At 46.5% G+C, this 17,289-nt stretch overlaps 1 protein-coding gene across 1 annotated transcript in view; it reads right to left on the reverse strand.

The window, feature by feature from the left end:
- The window catches only part of TLL2 (tolloid like 2), a 122,211-nt gene that overhangs the window by 88,735 nt on the left and 16,187 nt on the right, over nt 1–17,289 (reverse strand). Inside the window, exon 2 of the mRNA XM_049646453.1 lies at nt 7,839–7,949. Within this exon, the coding sequence (XP_049502410.1) occupies nt 7,839–7,949 (111 nt within the window). The remainder of the gene's footprint in view (nt 1–7,838; nt 7,950–17,289) is intronic.

Here is a 17,289-nt window from a genome sequence, read left to right on the forward strand (position 1 = left end):
TGATGAGTAGATTGCTCTCTGACAGAAATATAAATCAAAACCACAATGAGATACCACCTTGCACCTGTCAGAATGGCTAACATTAACAACTCAGGCAACAACAGATGTCGGTGAGGATGCGGAGAAAGAGGATCTCTTTTGCATTGTTGGTGGGAATGCAAGCTGGTGCAGCCACTCTGGAAAACAGTGTGGACGCTCCTCAAATAACTAAAAATAGAACTACCCTACGACCCACCAACTGCACTACTAGGTATTGATCCAAGGGATACGGGTGTGCTGTTTCGAAGGGACACATGCACCCCCATGTTTAAAGCAGCACTATCAACAATAGCCGAAGTATGGAAAGAGACCAAATGTCCATTGATGGATGAATTGATAAAGAAGATGTGGTATACACATACAATGGAATATTACACGGCAATCAAAAAGAATGAAATCTTGCCATTTGCATCTACGTGGATGGAACTGGAGGGTATTATGCTAAGTGAAATTAGTCAGAGAAAGACAAGTATCATATGACTTCACTCATATGAGGACTTTAAGAGACAAAACAGACGAACATAAAGGAAGGGAAACAAAAATAATATAAAAACAGGGAGGAGGACAAAACATAAGAGACTCCTAAATATGGAGAACAAACTGAGGGTTACTGGAGGGGTTGTGGGAGGGGGGATGGGCTAAATGGGTAAGGGGCACTAAGGAATCTACTCCTGAAATCATTGGTGCACTAGATGCTACCTAATTTGGATGTAAATTAAAAAAATAAAAAAATAATAAAAAAAGATTGCTCCCTGACAGCCTCTTGTCCCTCTTCAGCTTTCTGAATCAGTAGTGGCACCAGGAGCAGAGGCCACCAGATTTTGCTAAGACAGCATTTGGCATTGCATGATGCTGGGAGACAGACTTGAATCCAACTCACTGCCCCAGCAAGAGTTTAACCTGGCATTCATCCATTACTCAGAATATTGTCTCCTCTACAAGATGTCACAGGGAGCCACCCACTGCCCCACTTCTTATCTGGACACTCCCACCTCCAATAAAGAAAATCAATGAGATGGTGAAGCCATGTCTACAAAGTTTAGGGAATGTCTCCACAGGAATGGAGGCTTTAAATCACAGCCTGTCGATGGGGCTGCTTAAAACAACCCCACCCACAAGCTCTCTCAAGAGCCTCGAAGCTAAAAATGTGTTGGGAGTAGAGACATGTTGGGTCTCCTTTGAGAGCTTCAAACCTTGGAAGGCAAGGAGAGAAAGAAACCCTATGAACCCAGAAACTCTATGAGCCCAGAAAGCCTCAGAGTACATGTGGGCATCTCATGGGTATGCATTAGCCTTGGATGCCTAATTGTGTCCCTCGATGCCCAATGGCCTTTGCACCCCCTCTTTTCTCTGGCCTGAAACACCAGTGTTTAAAGCTACGGTACGGTAACATGTGCCACTAAGTCTAGGAGCTGAAGGGTCTGCCAGGTGGGTGGGCCCTCAGGGTTCAGAGAGGAGGCCCAGAGAGGGGAGGCAAGTTATCCAAACCCATGTTTCACTCCTGCTGTTTCATTCTTTTGAAGTCAGGGGCTCAAACTCCTGGGCTCATGCAGACACTCACACAGATGGCAGGGGTTTAGGAACCGAGGATTTAGAGGAAGGATGGTTTCTTAAATAGAGCTGGACATGGCCCAGTGGCTCAGAATAGACAAGGCGGGAACATCAGCTTCCATTAGAGCCAATAAGTCATCACAACCATTTCCCCTTTCCGAGTCCTCCTTACAAAGACCAAGAAATCAGATCCACTATCCGGATGGAGATAATGCAAGGCGATACTTCTCTCCAGGTTCCCAGATATTTGCGAAGATGAGAATGCGCAACACTGGCTCCCTGGGAAGATACAAACAAATAAAAGTCCAAAACATCGACCACACTGCCCTCCACCTTGTGTGGTTAGCAGGAGAGGTGTCTCGGAACTCAGAAACAGGGCCATCAGGCTTGCACCATCACATGGAAGAAGATGCAGGAGGGCCGGAGAGTGTGTGTGTCCCGCTAAGTACTTCCTTCAGTACACAGCTAATCCGATTAGCAGCTTTAGGAAACTCTGCAATGTTAATTCAAGGGTCCCATTCATGGAACAGCTTGGCCCATGCCTGCTCAGAGCTCCCATTCTTCTTTCTGCAAATGAAATGCACACAGAAGGACTTTCTCTCCCTGCAGAATGCACTCTTGCCTCCTTGCCCCGCACACATCCAAGATGCTGCTGCCGCTTCCTCCGGCAGCTCCCGTGGCAGAGGCAGGGGCCTGTCTGAAAACGGCGAGAAAATAGAGCTCTTTCAATCCCAAGCACAACACGGGCTGATTTTAACAGCACCGTCAACCCAGGTGGCCTCCCAAACTGGCGGCCATGCCGAGTCGCGAAAGCACACCAGTTGGAGGGCCCTGGAGGAGTCACTGGCTTTCTCGGGGCCTTCCTTTCTTTCTCTGCAGAATGGGGACGTGGGGTAGAGGGCATAGCTGGGACAGAAGGCTGAAAGGAGGGAAACCGGGGGCTTGTGCAGACAATGTCATTATGTTTGGCTGGAGGACAAGGAGAGGGAAGGGGGCTGGATACACAGGTGGTAGGCAGAGTGTGGAGGGCCCAGACGAAGGTCAGACTAAGGAATGTTTCTGCTGGGTGACAGGGAGCCACGAAGGGTCTTCAGCACCGCAGTTGTGTTAATTTCCTGGGACTGCTATAACAAACTACCACAAAGTGTGTGGGTTAAGACAGCAGAAATCCATTCCCTCCCAGTCCCGGAGGCTAGAAGCCTGAAGTCAAGGTGTTGGCCGAGCCATGCTCCCTCTGCAGGCTCTAGGGAAGAATCCTGCCTCGCCTCTGGCTAACGGGTGACAGCTCTGTGGTGCTCCCTGGCCCGTAGATGCTTCACTCCGGTCTCTGCGGTCCTCTTCACACGGCCTCCTCTGCGTCTGTGTGCTCCCCTCCTCTTATAAAGACGCCAGTCACTGCATTTAGCTCTCATCCCAAGACCCTTAATTAATTACGTCTGCAAGTCCTCTGTTTCCAAATAAGGTCACATTCTGAGATCCCACGTAGCCATGAGTTTGGGGGACCCTTGTTTGGTGGTTGCAAGGTCAGGGCCAGGAAGATCACCTGGAAGCAGGATGGGGAAGGAGGGACTAGAGGCAGGGAGACTGACTGCTTTAAGCAAACAGCGAGGGGGCTCCTGGCTGGGGGTCCCAGGGTCCTCAGCAGCTCTCTTCTGTGGCCAGTGCAGCACTCTCATTGGGCTCCTAAACCAACCCAGGCACAAGGTCTTTGCTCACCCTTTGGCCCATAGAGGCTCCAGCCTACCTTCCAAGTGATGGCAAAGGAATGATTGATTACACACACCTCTGCTGCTCTCTGTTCCTTCTGACTGGCAACACGGCCGACAGGTGGGTGCAGGGGAGGACGCCTGGAGGTACAGGGGAGGACTCCCTGGCCTGGGAGTTGGGAAGCCTGGTTCCGACCCCGGTTCTGCCACTCACTGAATTTAGGACACTGGGCACATCTAGAGAATGAGGCCAACTTGGTCACTTCTAGGGCAAAGATACGGTTTCATTCTGTAGCCAAGAGACCAGCTCCAAATTCACAGGATGAACCAGGGAAAGAAGCCTTCTGGGGTTACACTGCAAGGTTCCGAACCCTCCCTGCTCTGATCCCCTCCAGGGATTCAGCGCCCCTCCCCTCAAACCTCCTTCCCTCCCCTAAAACACAGGAACACTAACCAAAGCTTGGAAATGAAATAACCTAAATCTAAGAATACATCTTTTTGCACATTGGAAGCAGGAAGACGGAGTGAAAGTGTGGTTCCTTTTTATTTAGTTAGTTTTTTAATCAAAGCAAATGTTTAAGGATCTATGCACAAAGTTGTTCACAGCCTCATTGTTTCTAATAGGAAAAAATTACCAGAAAAAAGAGGGAAACAATCTTCATGCCCATCTGTACAGGATTAGCTTGATGAATGGTGGCAGAGTTGCACATTAAATGTGATTAGACCACAATGTACCGCGTGAAAAGATGTCTATGAGGTGGTGTTAAATGAAATACACAGGCTGTACAAGACGGTGTTGAGAAAAACCCTTTCTAGGTTTTAAAAATACCTATATGCACATGGCCTGAGCCTGGCAAGGCTGGAAGTAATCCAGCAAACCGATAACAGCACGGATCCCTGGAGCTGAGAGAACAGGAGATTTTTACTTTCTATTTTCTATAATTTTGAGCTATTGGACTTTTTTTTTTCCCAAACAACTGGCAGTATTGGTTTAATCAGCAAAAACAATAAAAAGTATTCCCATTCTGAAAAGAAAACAACTATTCTAGATAGTTGCAAAGTACTATTGGCCCGCAGAGAAAAGAGATTAGGATAAAAATCACTTTCCCATAAAAACACACAGAAAAAAAAAAAAATTCCAAGCTTGGGAAGGAGGAAACACTAGGTAGGTACATGTTTCAAAGGCCTCAAACCCAAGCTGCCAAAGTTCCCTCCGGTACATTGCAAAGTTTCCCCACTCTCCATTTTAGCCCTACACCCTCCAGGTCAGTGGGCTTTCTGTAAATACTATTACTACTAATAATGAAGAGGTGGCAGATTTGATATTTATTGAGCTCTTATTATTAGCCAGGCACTGTGCTAAGCACTTCATACATATTCTTTTTGTTCTTGCAGCATTACTATTCCTATTTTATAGATGAAGAAACTGAGACCCAGCTCAAAAATCCAAGCCCAGATGGTCTGACCCCAAAGCCCATGACTGTAGTCGGTGCTTTAACCACCTGTCTGGAAGCAAAGCCCTATTGGAGATCTTGATTGTCTAAGCCCCTAGGAGATGGTTCCAGGATCTGCTGATCTCCACAGCCCTCTTCCTTCTTCCTCTCTCACCCATGTTGACCAGTGCCTTCTAGGTACAAGGGACTGGGCCACCTTCGAGGGATCTGAAGGCAAATTTGATGTGGACTCTACTTCTCTGAGTTCACAGGGAAGAAGGAAAGAGAAGATCCAAGTTCTTAGACCAGGAGGCTGACCATGCTGGCCTTGGGGAGTGCTATGAGAGAGGTGAAGGCAGGGTTTCCAGGCTTCCCTGCACTGAGCATCGTAGGCAACCTTCCAGGCAGGCAACTCTCCAGGAGCTGGCCCACATGGTGGCTGGCCACTCCTGGACTCTCTCTGGGGTCTCCCACTCACATCTGCCAAGGCTGGGCCCCCGCGCTGTGCCATGGCAGGTCCCCCCAGGACCACAAAGGATCACCGATAGGGGTGACCCTGAGCATTTGTGTTCGTGGACAAGCATCAAGTAACTGCTGTGCTGGCCCAGAGTGTGTGAGAAGGGTCCCCAAGCCAAACAGCTCCAGCTCCAGGGTCCTCCTGGATCTTGCATGGTCACCGCTCCTGCTTTCCAAGTCAGTATGTACCACACAGAGTGTGCATTGGTGCAAGCACTTTGGAAAACAGACGGTATCTACTAAAGCTTACGTACCACGAGACCCAGCAATCCCACTCGTGCTTGCCCTGTGGGTACCAGTGCTTGCGCCCATCCTAACATATGTCTAAGAATGTCAGCAGCAGCTTTACGGATCACAGCCCAAAACTGTGACCTGTCTAAATGTCTGTCAACAGAAGGATGACTTCACTAGCATTCAGTCACACAAGAGAATACCACATGCAACAATGAGAGACAAACTGCTTCACGCAACAAGGTCAAAAAGCTGAGTGAAATAAGACAGACACAAACAACGCATGCTGTGTGACTCTATTTATGCAGGTACAATAAGTCTGTGTGACAGAGGCCAGGAGAGTGGGATGGGTACTGACTGGGAGGGGGCATGAGAGAGCGTCCATGGTTCTGGAAATGTTCCATGCCTTGGTCTGGGTGGCGTTTATGTGGACATATGTAAAAGTTCACAATCCTGTGTATTTGAGACATGTGAATTTACTATTTTTAAGCAATATTGCAAAAAGAAGTTTAAAAAATGTTAGCCACACAGAGATGACAATGAGGTCAACTTCTCTAGGCCTCCAGGTAAGAACTGGTTAGTTGCAGTGGTAGAATTATGGAGATGCTTCCTTTTGTGAGAGCCCGATTAAGGTTGTGTAAATTGGTGTGAAAAATAATTTGGTTTGTAAAAGTCCATTTAAAATTCAAACAGATGGGGAGCCTGGGTCCCCTCCTCCCCCAGCCCCTGGCAGGAGCTTGGACTTGGCCAGTCCCAGTAGTTGCTTATATTTGAGCCATGGGAGTTGCCCCCTTACTCTGGGCACATTTCTACCCACCCGTCTGACAGGCATCCTCACCATCTACCCTGGCCACCCTTTCCAGGCGCATCTGTCTACCACAGCCTACCCCAAAGAGCCACCCTCCAGGGACTCACACCTTACCGCTATTCCCAGAGTAGAGATAAGCCCTCTCATACTCCCCACATGGCTTCCCCACTGCCCGAAATGTCTCTTCTCAATTCTTGACTTCAGGAACTCATACTCATCCTTCAAGACATAATGCAAGAGTTCCCATTCCCACAATGCCTTTCCTGGCCCAGCTGGGTAGGCTTCTTCCCCTCACTCTTGTCTCTTCCCACTGCTCTTGGTTCGTCAGAGCACTTGCCGTGAGGAACCGCCCTTCAACTATTTATCTGACAGCCTCATTCCACTAGACTGGGAGCACCTCAGTGATCATATCTGCCATTGCCTGAGAACTTGCTATGTGCCAGGCACCAGGCTGGTGCATTACCCTGGACTCCATCCTCCCAACCCCCTGTGGAGTGAGTGCCGGTTTCATCCCCATTTTGCAGATAGGAAAACTGAGCCTTGGAGATGTTGGACAGCTTGTCCAAGTCTAAACCCTGTCTGCTTGGCATGAATGGTTTCCTTGAAGGCAGGAGTCACATCTTACTCCTCTTTTTCCAGCACTGCATTTGGCCATGGCAGGTGCCTCCCGAAAAGGGTACAAAGCTTCAGTTATACAAGATAAATAAGTTCTGAAGATCTGCCATACCACACTGGGCCCATAGTTTATAATACAGTTTGTACACTTAAAAATTTGTCAAGAGAGTAAACCCCTTGGTTCTTACCACAGTAAGTGTTAAAAAGTCTCAAGAGAAAGGAAAGAGGGTGGGAGGAGGGGCTGCAAGTAGCAGAGGTCGTTTGGCAACAGGCATGTGTGAGTCCTGGTCACCAAATAGCAAGCCATCGTGAGCCACACCGGCCCATCAGCCTCACAGCACAGCCTCCCCTTCTGCTGCTTTTCAGAATGGGGATTCCCCGGAGCTGAGGCATCTGAGCCCAGTGGGCAGGGCAACTGAGAACTCAAGACATAGTCCCCCTACTATTCACCCGAGGGTGGAGGCAAGGAGGGAGAAGAGTACCAACGTCAGAAGCCCCATTGTATTTCCTGGTTTGTCTGCAAAAGAAGAGCACAGCACCCCACGGGCAAACATCTCCCCCCAGTGCTAAGCATTAGGAGCATCATCAACAAACATGCCCTAAATGGAGCCCATGCAGTAATTCTCTCCAGTCTGGGAAGTGCTGGACCCTGAGGCTAAAGTCCTGAGAACCCACACTGAGCTCAAGTCTGAACCCTCTGAGCTGGAGTCTGAACCTTCAGATAAAGAGGCAAATGGATGTTCTCTTACAAGGATCAGCAGATCGGAGGCTCTGGCTCCATAGCCTGTAGGGCAGAAAGAGCGTCCCTCTGGTTTTCCACAAACAGGTGTGCATGGGACTGACAGGTCAGATACTGATGTCTCATGGTCCACATCTACCCTTGCTGGAGTCCCTGACCCCTCTCCCCAGAGAAAGAGAAGTAGGGGACACAGTACTTACCTGTGCTATGTCCCCTTTCCTCTACTGACTGCTTGATCCAGTCTCTGGCTTTGTCAATATGAAATAACTTCAGGTCCTCTTCGTCCAAGGCAATGTCTCCCCAAAAGACAGCTGGGAAGAAAAAAAAAACATAAATGGGTCCATTTAAGCTGGAGATCAAGAAAAAAATGGATTTATGAATGTTTCAGAGGACATTGGATGTTGAATGGAAAACTCTAGAAATGAAAGTCCATCCAATCAAATTTCTCCCTGAACCCAACACATAGGGCTGGCAGAGACAGAGGAATGACATGTAATAATTCTGTGTATTAAAGTCCTAGGACTAGGGTCAACCACCTTGAAGATCAAAGGCCTAGGTCTGTAAAGTATTTTTTTAATGTTTATTTCTTTATTTTGAGAGAGAGAGAGAGAGAGAGTGAACAGGGGAAGGGCAGAGAGAGAGAGAGAGAGAGAGAGAAAATCTCAAGCAGGCTCCGCGCTGTTAATGTGAGCCTGACATGGGGCTTGATCTCATGAACCATGAGATCATGACCTGAGCAGAAATCGAGAGTCAGACCCTTAACAAACTGAGCCACGCAGGCACCCCCTAGAAATGACAGTCCATCCAATCAGATCTTTCCGTGAACCTAACACATGGGGCTGGTAGAGACAGAGGAATAACATATAATAATTCTGTGTATCAAAGCCACAGGTCCAGGGCCAACCACCATGAAGATCAAAGGCCTAGGTCTATAAGGTATTTTGAAAGGACACCCTGTCTTACTCTAGCTGTGAGCAGCTCTGGGCAAAACTACCACATAGAGGCAGCTGTTTCTTTCTTTGCCAGAGTCTCCAGGATATTTAAAAAAAAAAAAAAAAAAGCATAATGTGGTAAATGATACTACTGTTCACAATATTTGCTGCCTTTCCCTGGGGAAGATTATCTGTCTCTGTCCCATTAATGTTAGGACTGGCCACTTCACCTGCTCTGACTAATTAAATGTGAGAGGAAGCTTTAAGAGTTAGTGCATGATTCACACGCCCTCTTTTCCTTTTACCAAAAGACAAGCAACATTCCAGAATGCGGTGACTCTATCACCCTGGGTTCTAGAGTAAATATGATGTGGAGCAGAGATATGGCTGATCAGGATGGATACGTGGCATGAATAAGGAGGATAAAAACTGCTATTTTTATAAGTCTCTGAGATTTGGGGCTATTTGTTACCAGAGCACAATATCTTCATCCTGACTAATACAGAAGTTGCTATCAGAAGTAGTGTTCTACTGTAACAAAAATAAATTGTGTTTGGGCACAAGGCAGTGGATGTCAAGGAAACTGTTAATTAAGGCTGGAAGGAGGTGATGTATGTTACGCAGTGATAAGGTACCTGGTAAAAATATTGCCTGCATTAACTTGGAAGGCAGATGATAAACTGAATGAACTATGGCTTTGAGTGGAGAGATGGAGAATCAGAATGTTAATAGCATGCTTTGGTTGCTATTAGCTGCATTTCATAAGAAAGAAAAGAGTTTCGGGGCGCCTGGGTGGCTCAGTCGGTTAAGCGGCCGACTTCGGCTCAGGTCACGATCTCGCGGTCCGTGAGTTCGAGCCCCGCGTCGGGCTCTGGGCTGATGGCTCGGAGCCTGGAGCCTGCTTCCGATTCTGTGTCTCCCTCTCTCTCGGCCCCTCCCCTGTTCATGCTCTGTCTCTCTCTGTCTCAAAAATAAATAAAACGTTAAAAAAAAATTTTTTTTAAAGAAAGAAAAGAGTTTTATAGAGAATTAGGCAATTTACAGTGGAATGAAAAGGAATAGGGAGAGTGCAGAAATTGAGGAAGACCCAACCTATTCTCATTACTAATCAATGAAAGGAAAACTGAGAAGGTCTTTGAGTAACAAAGGCTAATTCAAACTCAGCTTTGTGGTGTAGAGAAATGGGAACCCTCATCCATTGCTAGGTGGAATATAAGATAGTATACTACCTGTAGAAAAATCATTTGGCAATTTCCTAAAAACTTAAACATAATCTTATCAAAAGACCCAGAAATTCTACTCCTAGGGAAACTTCCCAAGAGAAATGAAAACATATGTCCACACAAAGACATAAATTCAAATGTTTATAGAAACCTTATTCATCAATGGCTCCAGACTTGAAAACAACATAAATGTCTATTGCCTGTGGAGCAGATCAGCAAAAAGTGATATACATATAAAATGGAAAACTATTCAGCAATTAAAAAGAACAAACTATTGACACATGCTACAACATGTATGAATTTCAAAAACATCTAGCTAAGTGAAAAAAGCTAGATGCAAAAGATGATTCCATTTATCCTGAATGTCTAGAATAGGCTAATTTATAGAGTCAGAAAAGTGATCGCTAAGGTTGGGGTCAGGATGGGGACTTGACTATAAATGGGTATGAGGGAACTTTTCCAGGTGGTGGAAATGTTCCATAATTTAATGGTGGTGATGGTTGCACAACTATGAACTTACTAAAATCATTGAATTGTACACTTACAATGGGTAATTGTACAGTATGTAAATATACCTCAAGAAATTTGTGTGAGACAAAAAAAGAACTCAACTCTATAGCAAGGGCCAGTCAAGATGGTGCCCAGTACATTCTTTCAGTGTGAGAAGCATGGTTCGGTACAGGAGACCAAAAGTGTGGTTCCCTCACAGAGGCCTCATAAGTGCAAGGTGCCAGCCATTACACCAGACAGAGAGGCATGTCTAGGAAATGACTGTGGTGTGGCTATGGCATGTGGAGCTGAATGAAATAGGAAGACAACTCACATTTCAGAAAAGTATTGTGCGCAAAACGCCCACTAGTATGGCCTGCAAAAGACCTCAACTGTTTGAGATTTAAAATGACCCCTAGTGATCCTTGGGCCCCCAACCTTCTATGGGGAAGGAAGTAGGCTGAAAAAGATGTCCTCTTCAGATAGTGCAATAAGAATAATGAAACAGAAAAGACAGGCCTCCCTGAGTGGGGCCATAGAAGGCCATGGAGGAGAATGACTGGAGAACTACTCTCAGGAGGTGGGATCAAGGCCCTCCCCTGGGGAGCACACATGGGGAAGACACCTCTTTTCCTGCCACTGCATCCTATTCCATCTCAGGAACCAGAGAAGAGCAAGGCACGAAGATGTCAGTTTCAAAAACAGCAATAGTTCAGGGAACAGCAAAGAGTGCTGTGATTGATTAGTGATGTCTGCCATGGTGAGTGTGGGAGTAGCAACCATCAGGGATATATTGGCCCTTCCTGCTTTCATCTTTAGGAAGATCTTTAGGAAGAGAATCATCTTTCATCTTTCATCTTTAGGAAGAGAATCAGGGTAATACTGTTGCAGAAAATAAACCAGAAGTTTGGGTAAAAGCAACTGCTCTTCCTAGAAATTTAAAAGAATAAGTTGAAAAGTGTTCCCAAATAAAATAAGATACTGTAAAAACACATAAAGTCAACAATACCACTGGATCAACAATGGATCAACAATACCACTATACAGCTGTGCAATAGAACTTTCTGCAATGGCGGAAAAGTTCTATATCTGAGCTTTTCAATAACCACATGTGGTTACTGGGCACTTGAAATGTGGCTAATGTAATTGAGGAACGGAGTTTTACATTTTATTTTATTTTAATTAATTTAAATTTAAATTGCTACATGTGGCTAATGGCTATCTTATGAATATAAATAATATAAAATAAAATTTTATATAATGATATAAATAAAATAATAAATTATATTTAAAATAGCAAAGAGCACCACATTTCTAGAAATAACCTTGATATAAAAGTGTGATACTATGTCAAGAATGTAAAATTCTACTAAAAGCTATAAAAAGTGACTGACATGAAAAGAAAGACATGCTATGTTGATTTTTTTTCAAATTAATGTGTAGGTTTATTATGCTTCAATCAAAATCTCAATGTTTTTCTTATTAAGATAAGGTGGTATTAAAGTTCATCTGCATAATTAGGTGATAACAGTCAAGAAAGAGCACTAAGGGAGGACGGGCCTCATCAGACATCAAAATATGTTTTAAAGCTACAACAACCCTGCAACATGGAATAGTCCAGAAGTGATCTCTAGTCTATATAAGAAAATTCATATATAAGAAAATCTCACAAATTTGTGGAAAGAGGGGGACTAAACTATGAATTATGTATAGACAAATGGGTTAGCTATTTGAGGACCTTACACTATACACCAAAATAGATTCCAAATAAATAAAAAAAATATTGGGGCGCCTGGGTGGCTCAGTCGGTTAAGCGTCCAACTTCAGCCCATAACATGATCCTGCAGTTTGTGAGTTCGAGGCCCGCGTCGGGCTCTGTGCTGACAGCTCAGAGCCTGGAGCCTGCTTTGGACTCTGTGTCTCCCTCTCTCTCTGTCCCTCTCCTGCTCATGCTCTGTCTCTCTCTCTCAAAAATAAAAATTAAAAAAATTTTTTAATATGAAAATTTAAGAATTAAGTCAACAAGTTGGCTGAACAATAGTTAGAAGCAAATGAGCTAAGTCTATGCATTCAAAACACACAGCTTTTGAATTCTTACCAAAAGGCAAAACATGGCCCATGGCCATCTCCTAAGAGAAGCTCTCTGAGGATTCCTACCATCTGGGGAAAGTTTCCCTCACCAACTCTGGCTACTCTTAAGTGTAATCTGCAGACGAGCAGCAGCATTGTTGTCTTGGAGCTCGACAGAAATACGAGATCACAGAGTCCACACCAGACCTGCTGAATCAGAAGCTGCATGTGAACAAGATTCCCATGAACGTGTGCACACTAAAGTCTGAGAAGCACTGACCCAAGGCACCAGAGGTTGCTTCACTCAACCATGTCCCTGGGGGCACAGGCCCCCCTGCACCTCTCTTAGGCTTGTCCTGGCTATAATGAAGAGGTCAAGCAGGGTAATCTTTCACAGAAATGTTGAACTTGAATGGAGAGGCCAGAGGAAACATCTAAAATGCCCATCGGTGGAAATACCATCTGCTCCAGTCCTGGCTGAGCCCACTGGAACTCCAACCTGCAATTTAGGGAGTTGTCACAAGGTGGTGGTGTTTTGTTACGAAGCTCTGGCCAGTAACTATGTCAGGAATAGATCATGAAATACAATAGGAAAAATGCTTTCCAGAAATCAAAAATAGAAATCTTTAAAGTAGTCAGATACAATTTTAAAGTTTTTATATAAGAAACTTGCAAATACAAAAGACTACTTTCGAAGAAATACTTTCTAATGATCAGTGAGTGATGTGCTGATAATTAACAATTGGCTAAGGGGAGGCGAGAGCCCTGATTTGGCGCGTTTGCTGATTTCCCTGGTGTAAACACTCCCACCCTGGCTGATTTCAGAGTTACAGAACGTGGAATTGGGAAAAGGAGCATACAATGGGTTCTCACGAGCTTACAGGTGAGAGCCAGCTCCAGCACACTACTGTGATGAGTATCTGTAAAGTTATATTATGTTCCCCATCTGATCCCATGTGTATACCTGACCCTCAAGGCTGCAAAAGATGACCATGAGCCAGCCTTGCCTTGCAGGAAAAGGCTCCCATTGAGGAGTCTCACAGCATCCTGTCCTGCCTGCCTTTTCCCATCTACAACAGAAGCATTTAGCACTCTGTCTCAGGTACCAGGCCAAATGCATTCTACACATCAACCTCAAATAAAGGCCCAGAGAGGAGTTAGGATTCGGTCAAGGCCATGCAAGCAGGAAGAGGCTTCAGAGATGTTTTAAGTTAACTGAGGCCTCCCTGATTCCCAAGTCAGAACTCTCGCCAACAAAGCCAAGTCTTCCCAAAGTTTTACCTTTTTTAAAAATTTTTTAAATATTTTTATTTATTTTTGGGAGAGAGGGATAGAGCATGAGCAGGGGAGGGGCAGAGAGAGAGGGAGACAGAATCCAAAGCAAGCTCCAGTCTCGGAACAGTCTCTGTCAGCACAGAGTCCGACACGGGGCTTAAACCTTCAAACTGTGAGATCATGACCTGAGCCGAAGTCGGGGGCTCCACTGACTGAGCCACCCAGGTGCCACCCAAAGTTTTAAATTCTAATAAGAAATGTTGCATTAAACAGCTTCCCTTACTGCAGGACTTCTCAGAGGCTTTACAATCCTAACAAATATCACGAGTCTCCAAGAGAAAGAGAATGCAGCCTTTCCCAATGTGGTTTGCCCTGGCATCTCTTTTCACTGAATCCTGTCCTAAGGAACACCTTTTGGAGACTGTTGCACCACTCAGCATTCCTCCAGGAATTATAGACTCTGAGGGCTAGGAGGGGCCCTACTGGTCATTGGGCCCAACCCACCAACTGATGCCTGAATGGCCTCTTCTCACACACTTCCAGTGACACAGAACCCATGTCCTCCCAATGCATCCTCCTTTATCTTGGATCAGCCCTCTTTTTCTCCCAAATCTGATGTTTTAGTTCTTCTCCCAGGAGCAAGGCACTGAAGAGAAAGGGATTGATCATTCTTGAGCACCAGCCAGATGCCAAGCTCCTTTGCTCCTCTAACCCTGCCAATGGCAACTCCACGCAATACACAGCATCATTTTTCAGATGAGAAAAGCAGGCTCAGGAGGTAAGGCGATCTGCCCTGGGCCACCTCTCAAGTCCACTCTCAACTGCCATCCATCTTTGCCTCGCAATGATCCACGCTGCTCAGGGAGGGAGACCTACAGAGGAGTGACTGATGTAGTCATGGGGGTGCAATCAGGAGAAGCCTCACAGAGGGGGTGACACTGGAGGAGCAGAAGTCTGTTGAGTGGGCAACGAGAGGAAAGGGCATGTGACCGACGGAGCAGTGTAAGCAAAGGCACTGTGGTGAGAAGCAGCAAGGCGCTGTCAGGACAGGGGCAGAAGGGGCCCCATGTGGGGGGGCCCAGTTGACGCAGGGGACCCATGTGTGTGGACCGCCAAGGACAGCAAGAACAAGGTAGAACGTGAGACCACAGGAACCAAGGGAAGGCTCGGACTCCAGGAGCAGAGCTCGGGGCGGTTAGAACACCCATGGTGTGGGAGGCCACAAGGAGCCCCTCAGTTTGGTACAGCCCCTCACAGTCCCCTGCACCTGTTGTCCCCACCACTCAACCCAGCCCACAGCTCAGTGCCTGCAGAGCATTTGCATAAATGAACGAGTGAAGGCATGCTCCTCTTTGAAGTCACAGGGGACAGCAGGGCAAGAACCGGTCAGCCCCATGTTATGGGGGAAGTAAGACCTAGGGGAGTTAATGACCAGCCTACGTTTACAGCCTATGAGAAGTGGGTGGGGCTTGAAATCAGACCTTTTGGCTCTAAACTTGGAGCTCAGTTCACTGCCTGGCACAGGACCCAGTTTCTCAAATTGGGACTCCAGGTGGGGGCTGATCTCATGGTCAGCTCTGTTCCCAGAGGAGCTACTTGCAAGGGTGCTTGGAGGGGTCAGAGTGCAGGAGGGGACGGCCAGGGGGTCCCGAACACCCTTTCCTACCCCAGATTCTGAAAGTCTGGTTGGGGGATCCTGGGGGTGGTAAGTGGCCCTTGGTTTGGGGGTCGCAGAGCTGGGAAGCCCGTGAGCCAGGCAGAAGCCCAGCCAGTCAGAGGGAGACCGCTTTGACTCTGCTGTCACCCTCTGTCACCAACCACACTCTCCCCAGGACTCTGTTTCCTGGCACCCAGAGAGTAGGAGGACAGGCGGTGGGGGAGGGGCTGACATTGCTTGAGGATACCCCCAACTATTTCCCAGTCTATCCTGGCAATAGGCCCCACCCTGGGTCTCACTCCAAAACCCACGGAGACCTTGATCTCTCCCATGAGAATGACCTCCAACAGGTACTTACCTCCACTTCTCTTCCCTCCCCTCCCCCAACAAGGCTATGGCCTCACCTTCACATCTACACTTTCAACTTGGGCCTGTGCTGAGAGGTGGTTTATATTTCAATCAGCTTCCCTCGTATGGACTTCATCACAAATGTTCCACAGTAAAGCTGCATCTCAGGACACAACAGCCCAGATTAAAGCACTATGGAGCCACAGGCTTCAGCTGTATTGAGGAAGAGGGAGCGTGGATGCTGTGTGTGACATTGGACAGACAACTTTCCCCTCTGGTGGCATTTTCTTCACCCGTACAAGGAGACAGCTGAACCGGCTCAGTGCTTCCCAAGTCATGGTCCACAAACCACTTGGGTTCCAAATGTCTAAGGAGTGTCTTGCTGTGATGATCCCCAAGCTCCAACCCAGATCTGATGAAATCAGAAACTCCAGAGACAGAACCCAGGAATGTGCATTTTAAATTCATGCCCTGCCCCCACACAGGTGACTCATGCTCACTGAAGTCTGGAGACCAGTAGAGTCTGCGGCCTCTGAGGTCCTCCAGCTCTAATGTTTGATTTTCCTACAATTTCTGTTTGAGAAATAGAGGGTATCTACCCACCCAGGGCCTGCCCTTTGTCATCCCAATGACAAGCCACGAAGGAAGGATCTCGCTAGTGCTCCGTAAGGGTCGCCTAGAGAGAAGCCGAGATTTTCAGAGGAACTAAATACGACGCATTCTATAACCATCGGAATTCCTCCCGGGAAACAAGGCCAGAGGCGGAAGAACAGTTACAGGGAAATCCTACCCAGAGACACATTTAGTTCACTCCAAGTTTCCAGCAGAGGGATTGAACAGGTTTAAAGCAGTTTTCTGTGAATCTTTGTCAAGGGAGTGTATGTACAAACAAACAGGGAGGGGTATTTTTTTTTTTTTTTTTAGTAAAAAGTTAATCGGCTTAAAGTGTGCAACTAAATAAGCAAAGCTTACATTAAAGTGACCCACAGAGAAAGGACCCCATGGAAAGAAAGTTCTAGGAAATACAATATGGCCTCTATGTTCTTTTGTAGTTTCACACTATAAATATTCATGGGGCGGTGTTAATGGGGTCCACAGCTCTATGCAACCACAATAGTTTTTTTGTTTATTCTCAGGACCATGAACTTTGAAACCATGAACCTAAATTTCAGGACTCTGCATTCAGGCGCGTTTGCAGAGCACGAGGGGAGAGGTTCGGGCTCTCGGAGGACAGAGGAGAGGAAGCGGGGCGAGATGAGAATCACGCCTCCTGGATCTTTTGGTTGAGATTAAAGAGTAAGGTCTGTTTAGTATGGGAGGCCTCCTGTCTCAGGGTCTCCAGCTGCTCCAGCCTGGGGAAATGGCCCTCGCAAGGGACAGATAGCTTAGTTACTCAACATATGGCAGAAAGGAGTGGGGAGCTGGAAATATTTTAATTGGATCAGATTTGTGGCAAGTTTCACATTCTTTATAAACTAGTCTGAATCATGGAATTCCTAAGCTGGACAGAGTTTAAAAGTCATCTAAGCAATGTCCTTCTTTTCCTGGTGAGGAAACTGAGGTCCAGGAAGGTTAAATGATGTGCTCGAAATAGGTGCTCTTTCCCTACACCAGGGGTGTCAAATATGAGACAGGCACGTGTTCCCCTCTACCCACG

The sequence above is a fragment of the Panthera uncia genome, chromosome D2 (assembly GCF_023721935.1).
Source record: "Panthera uncia isolate 11264 chromosome D2, Puncia_PCG_1.0, whole genome shotgun sequence".
Taxonomy (NCBI): domain Eukaryota; kingdom Metazoa; phylum Chordata; class Mammalia; order Carnivora; family Felidae; genus Panthera; species Panthera uncia.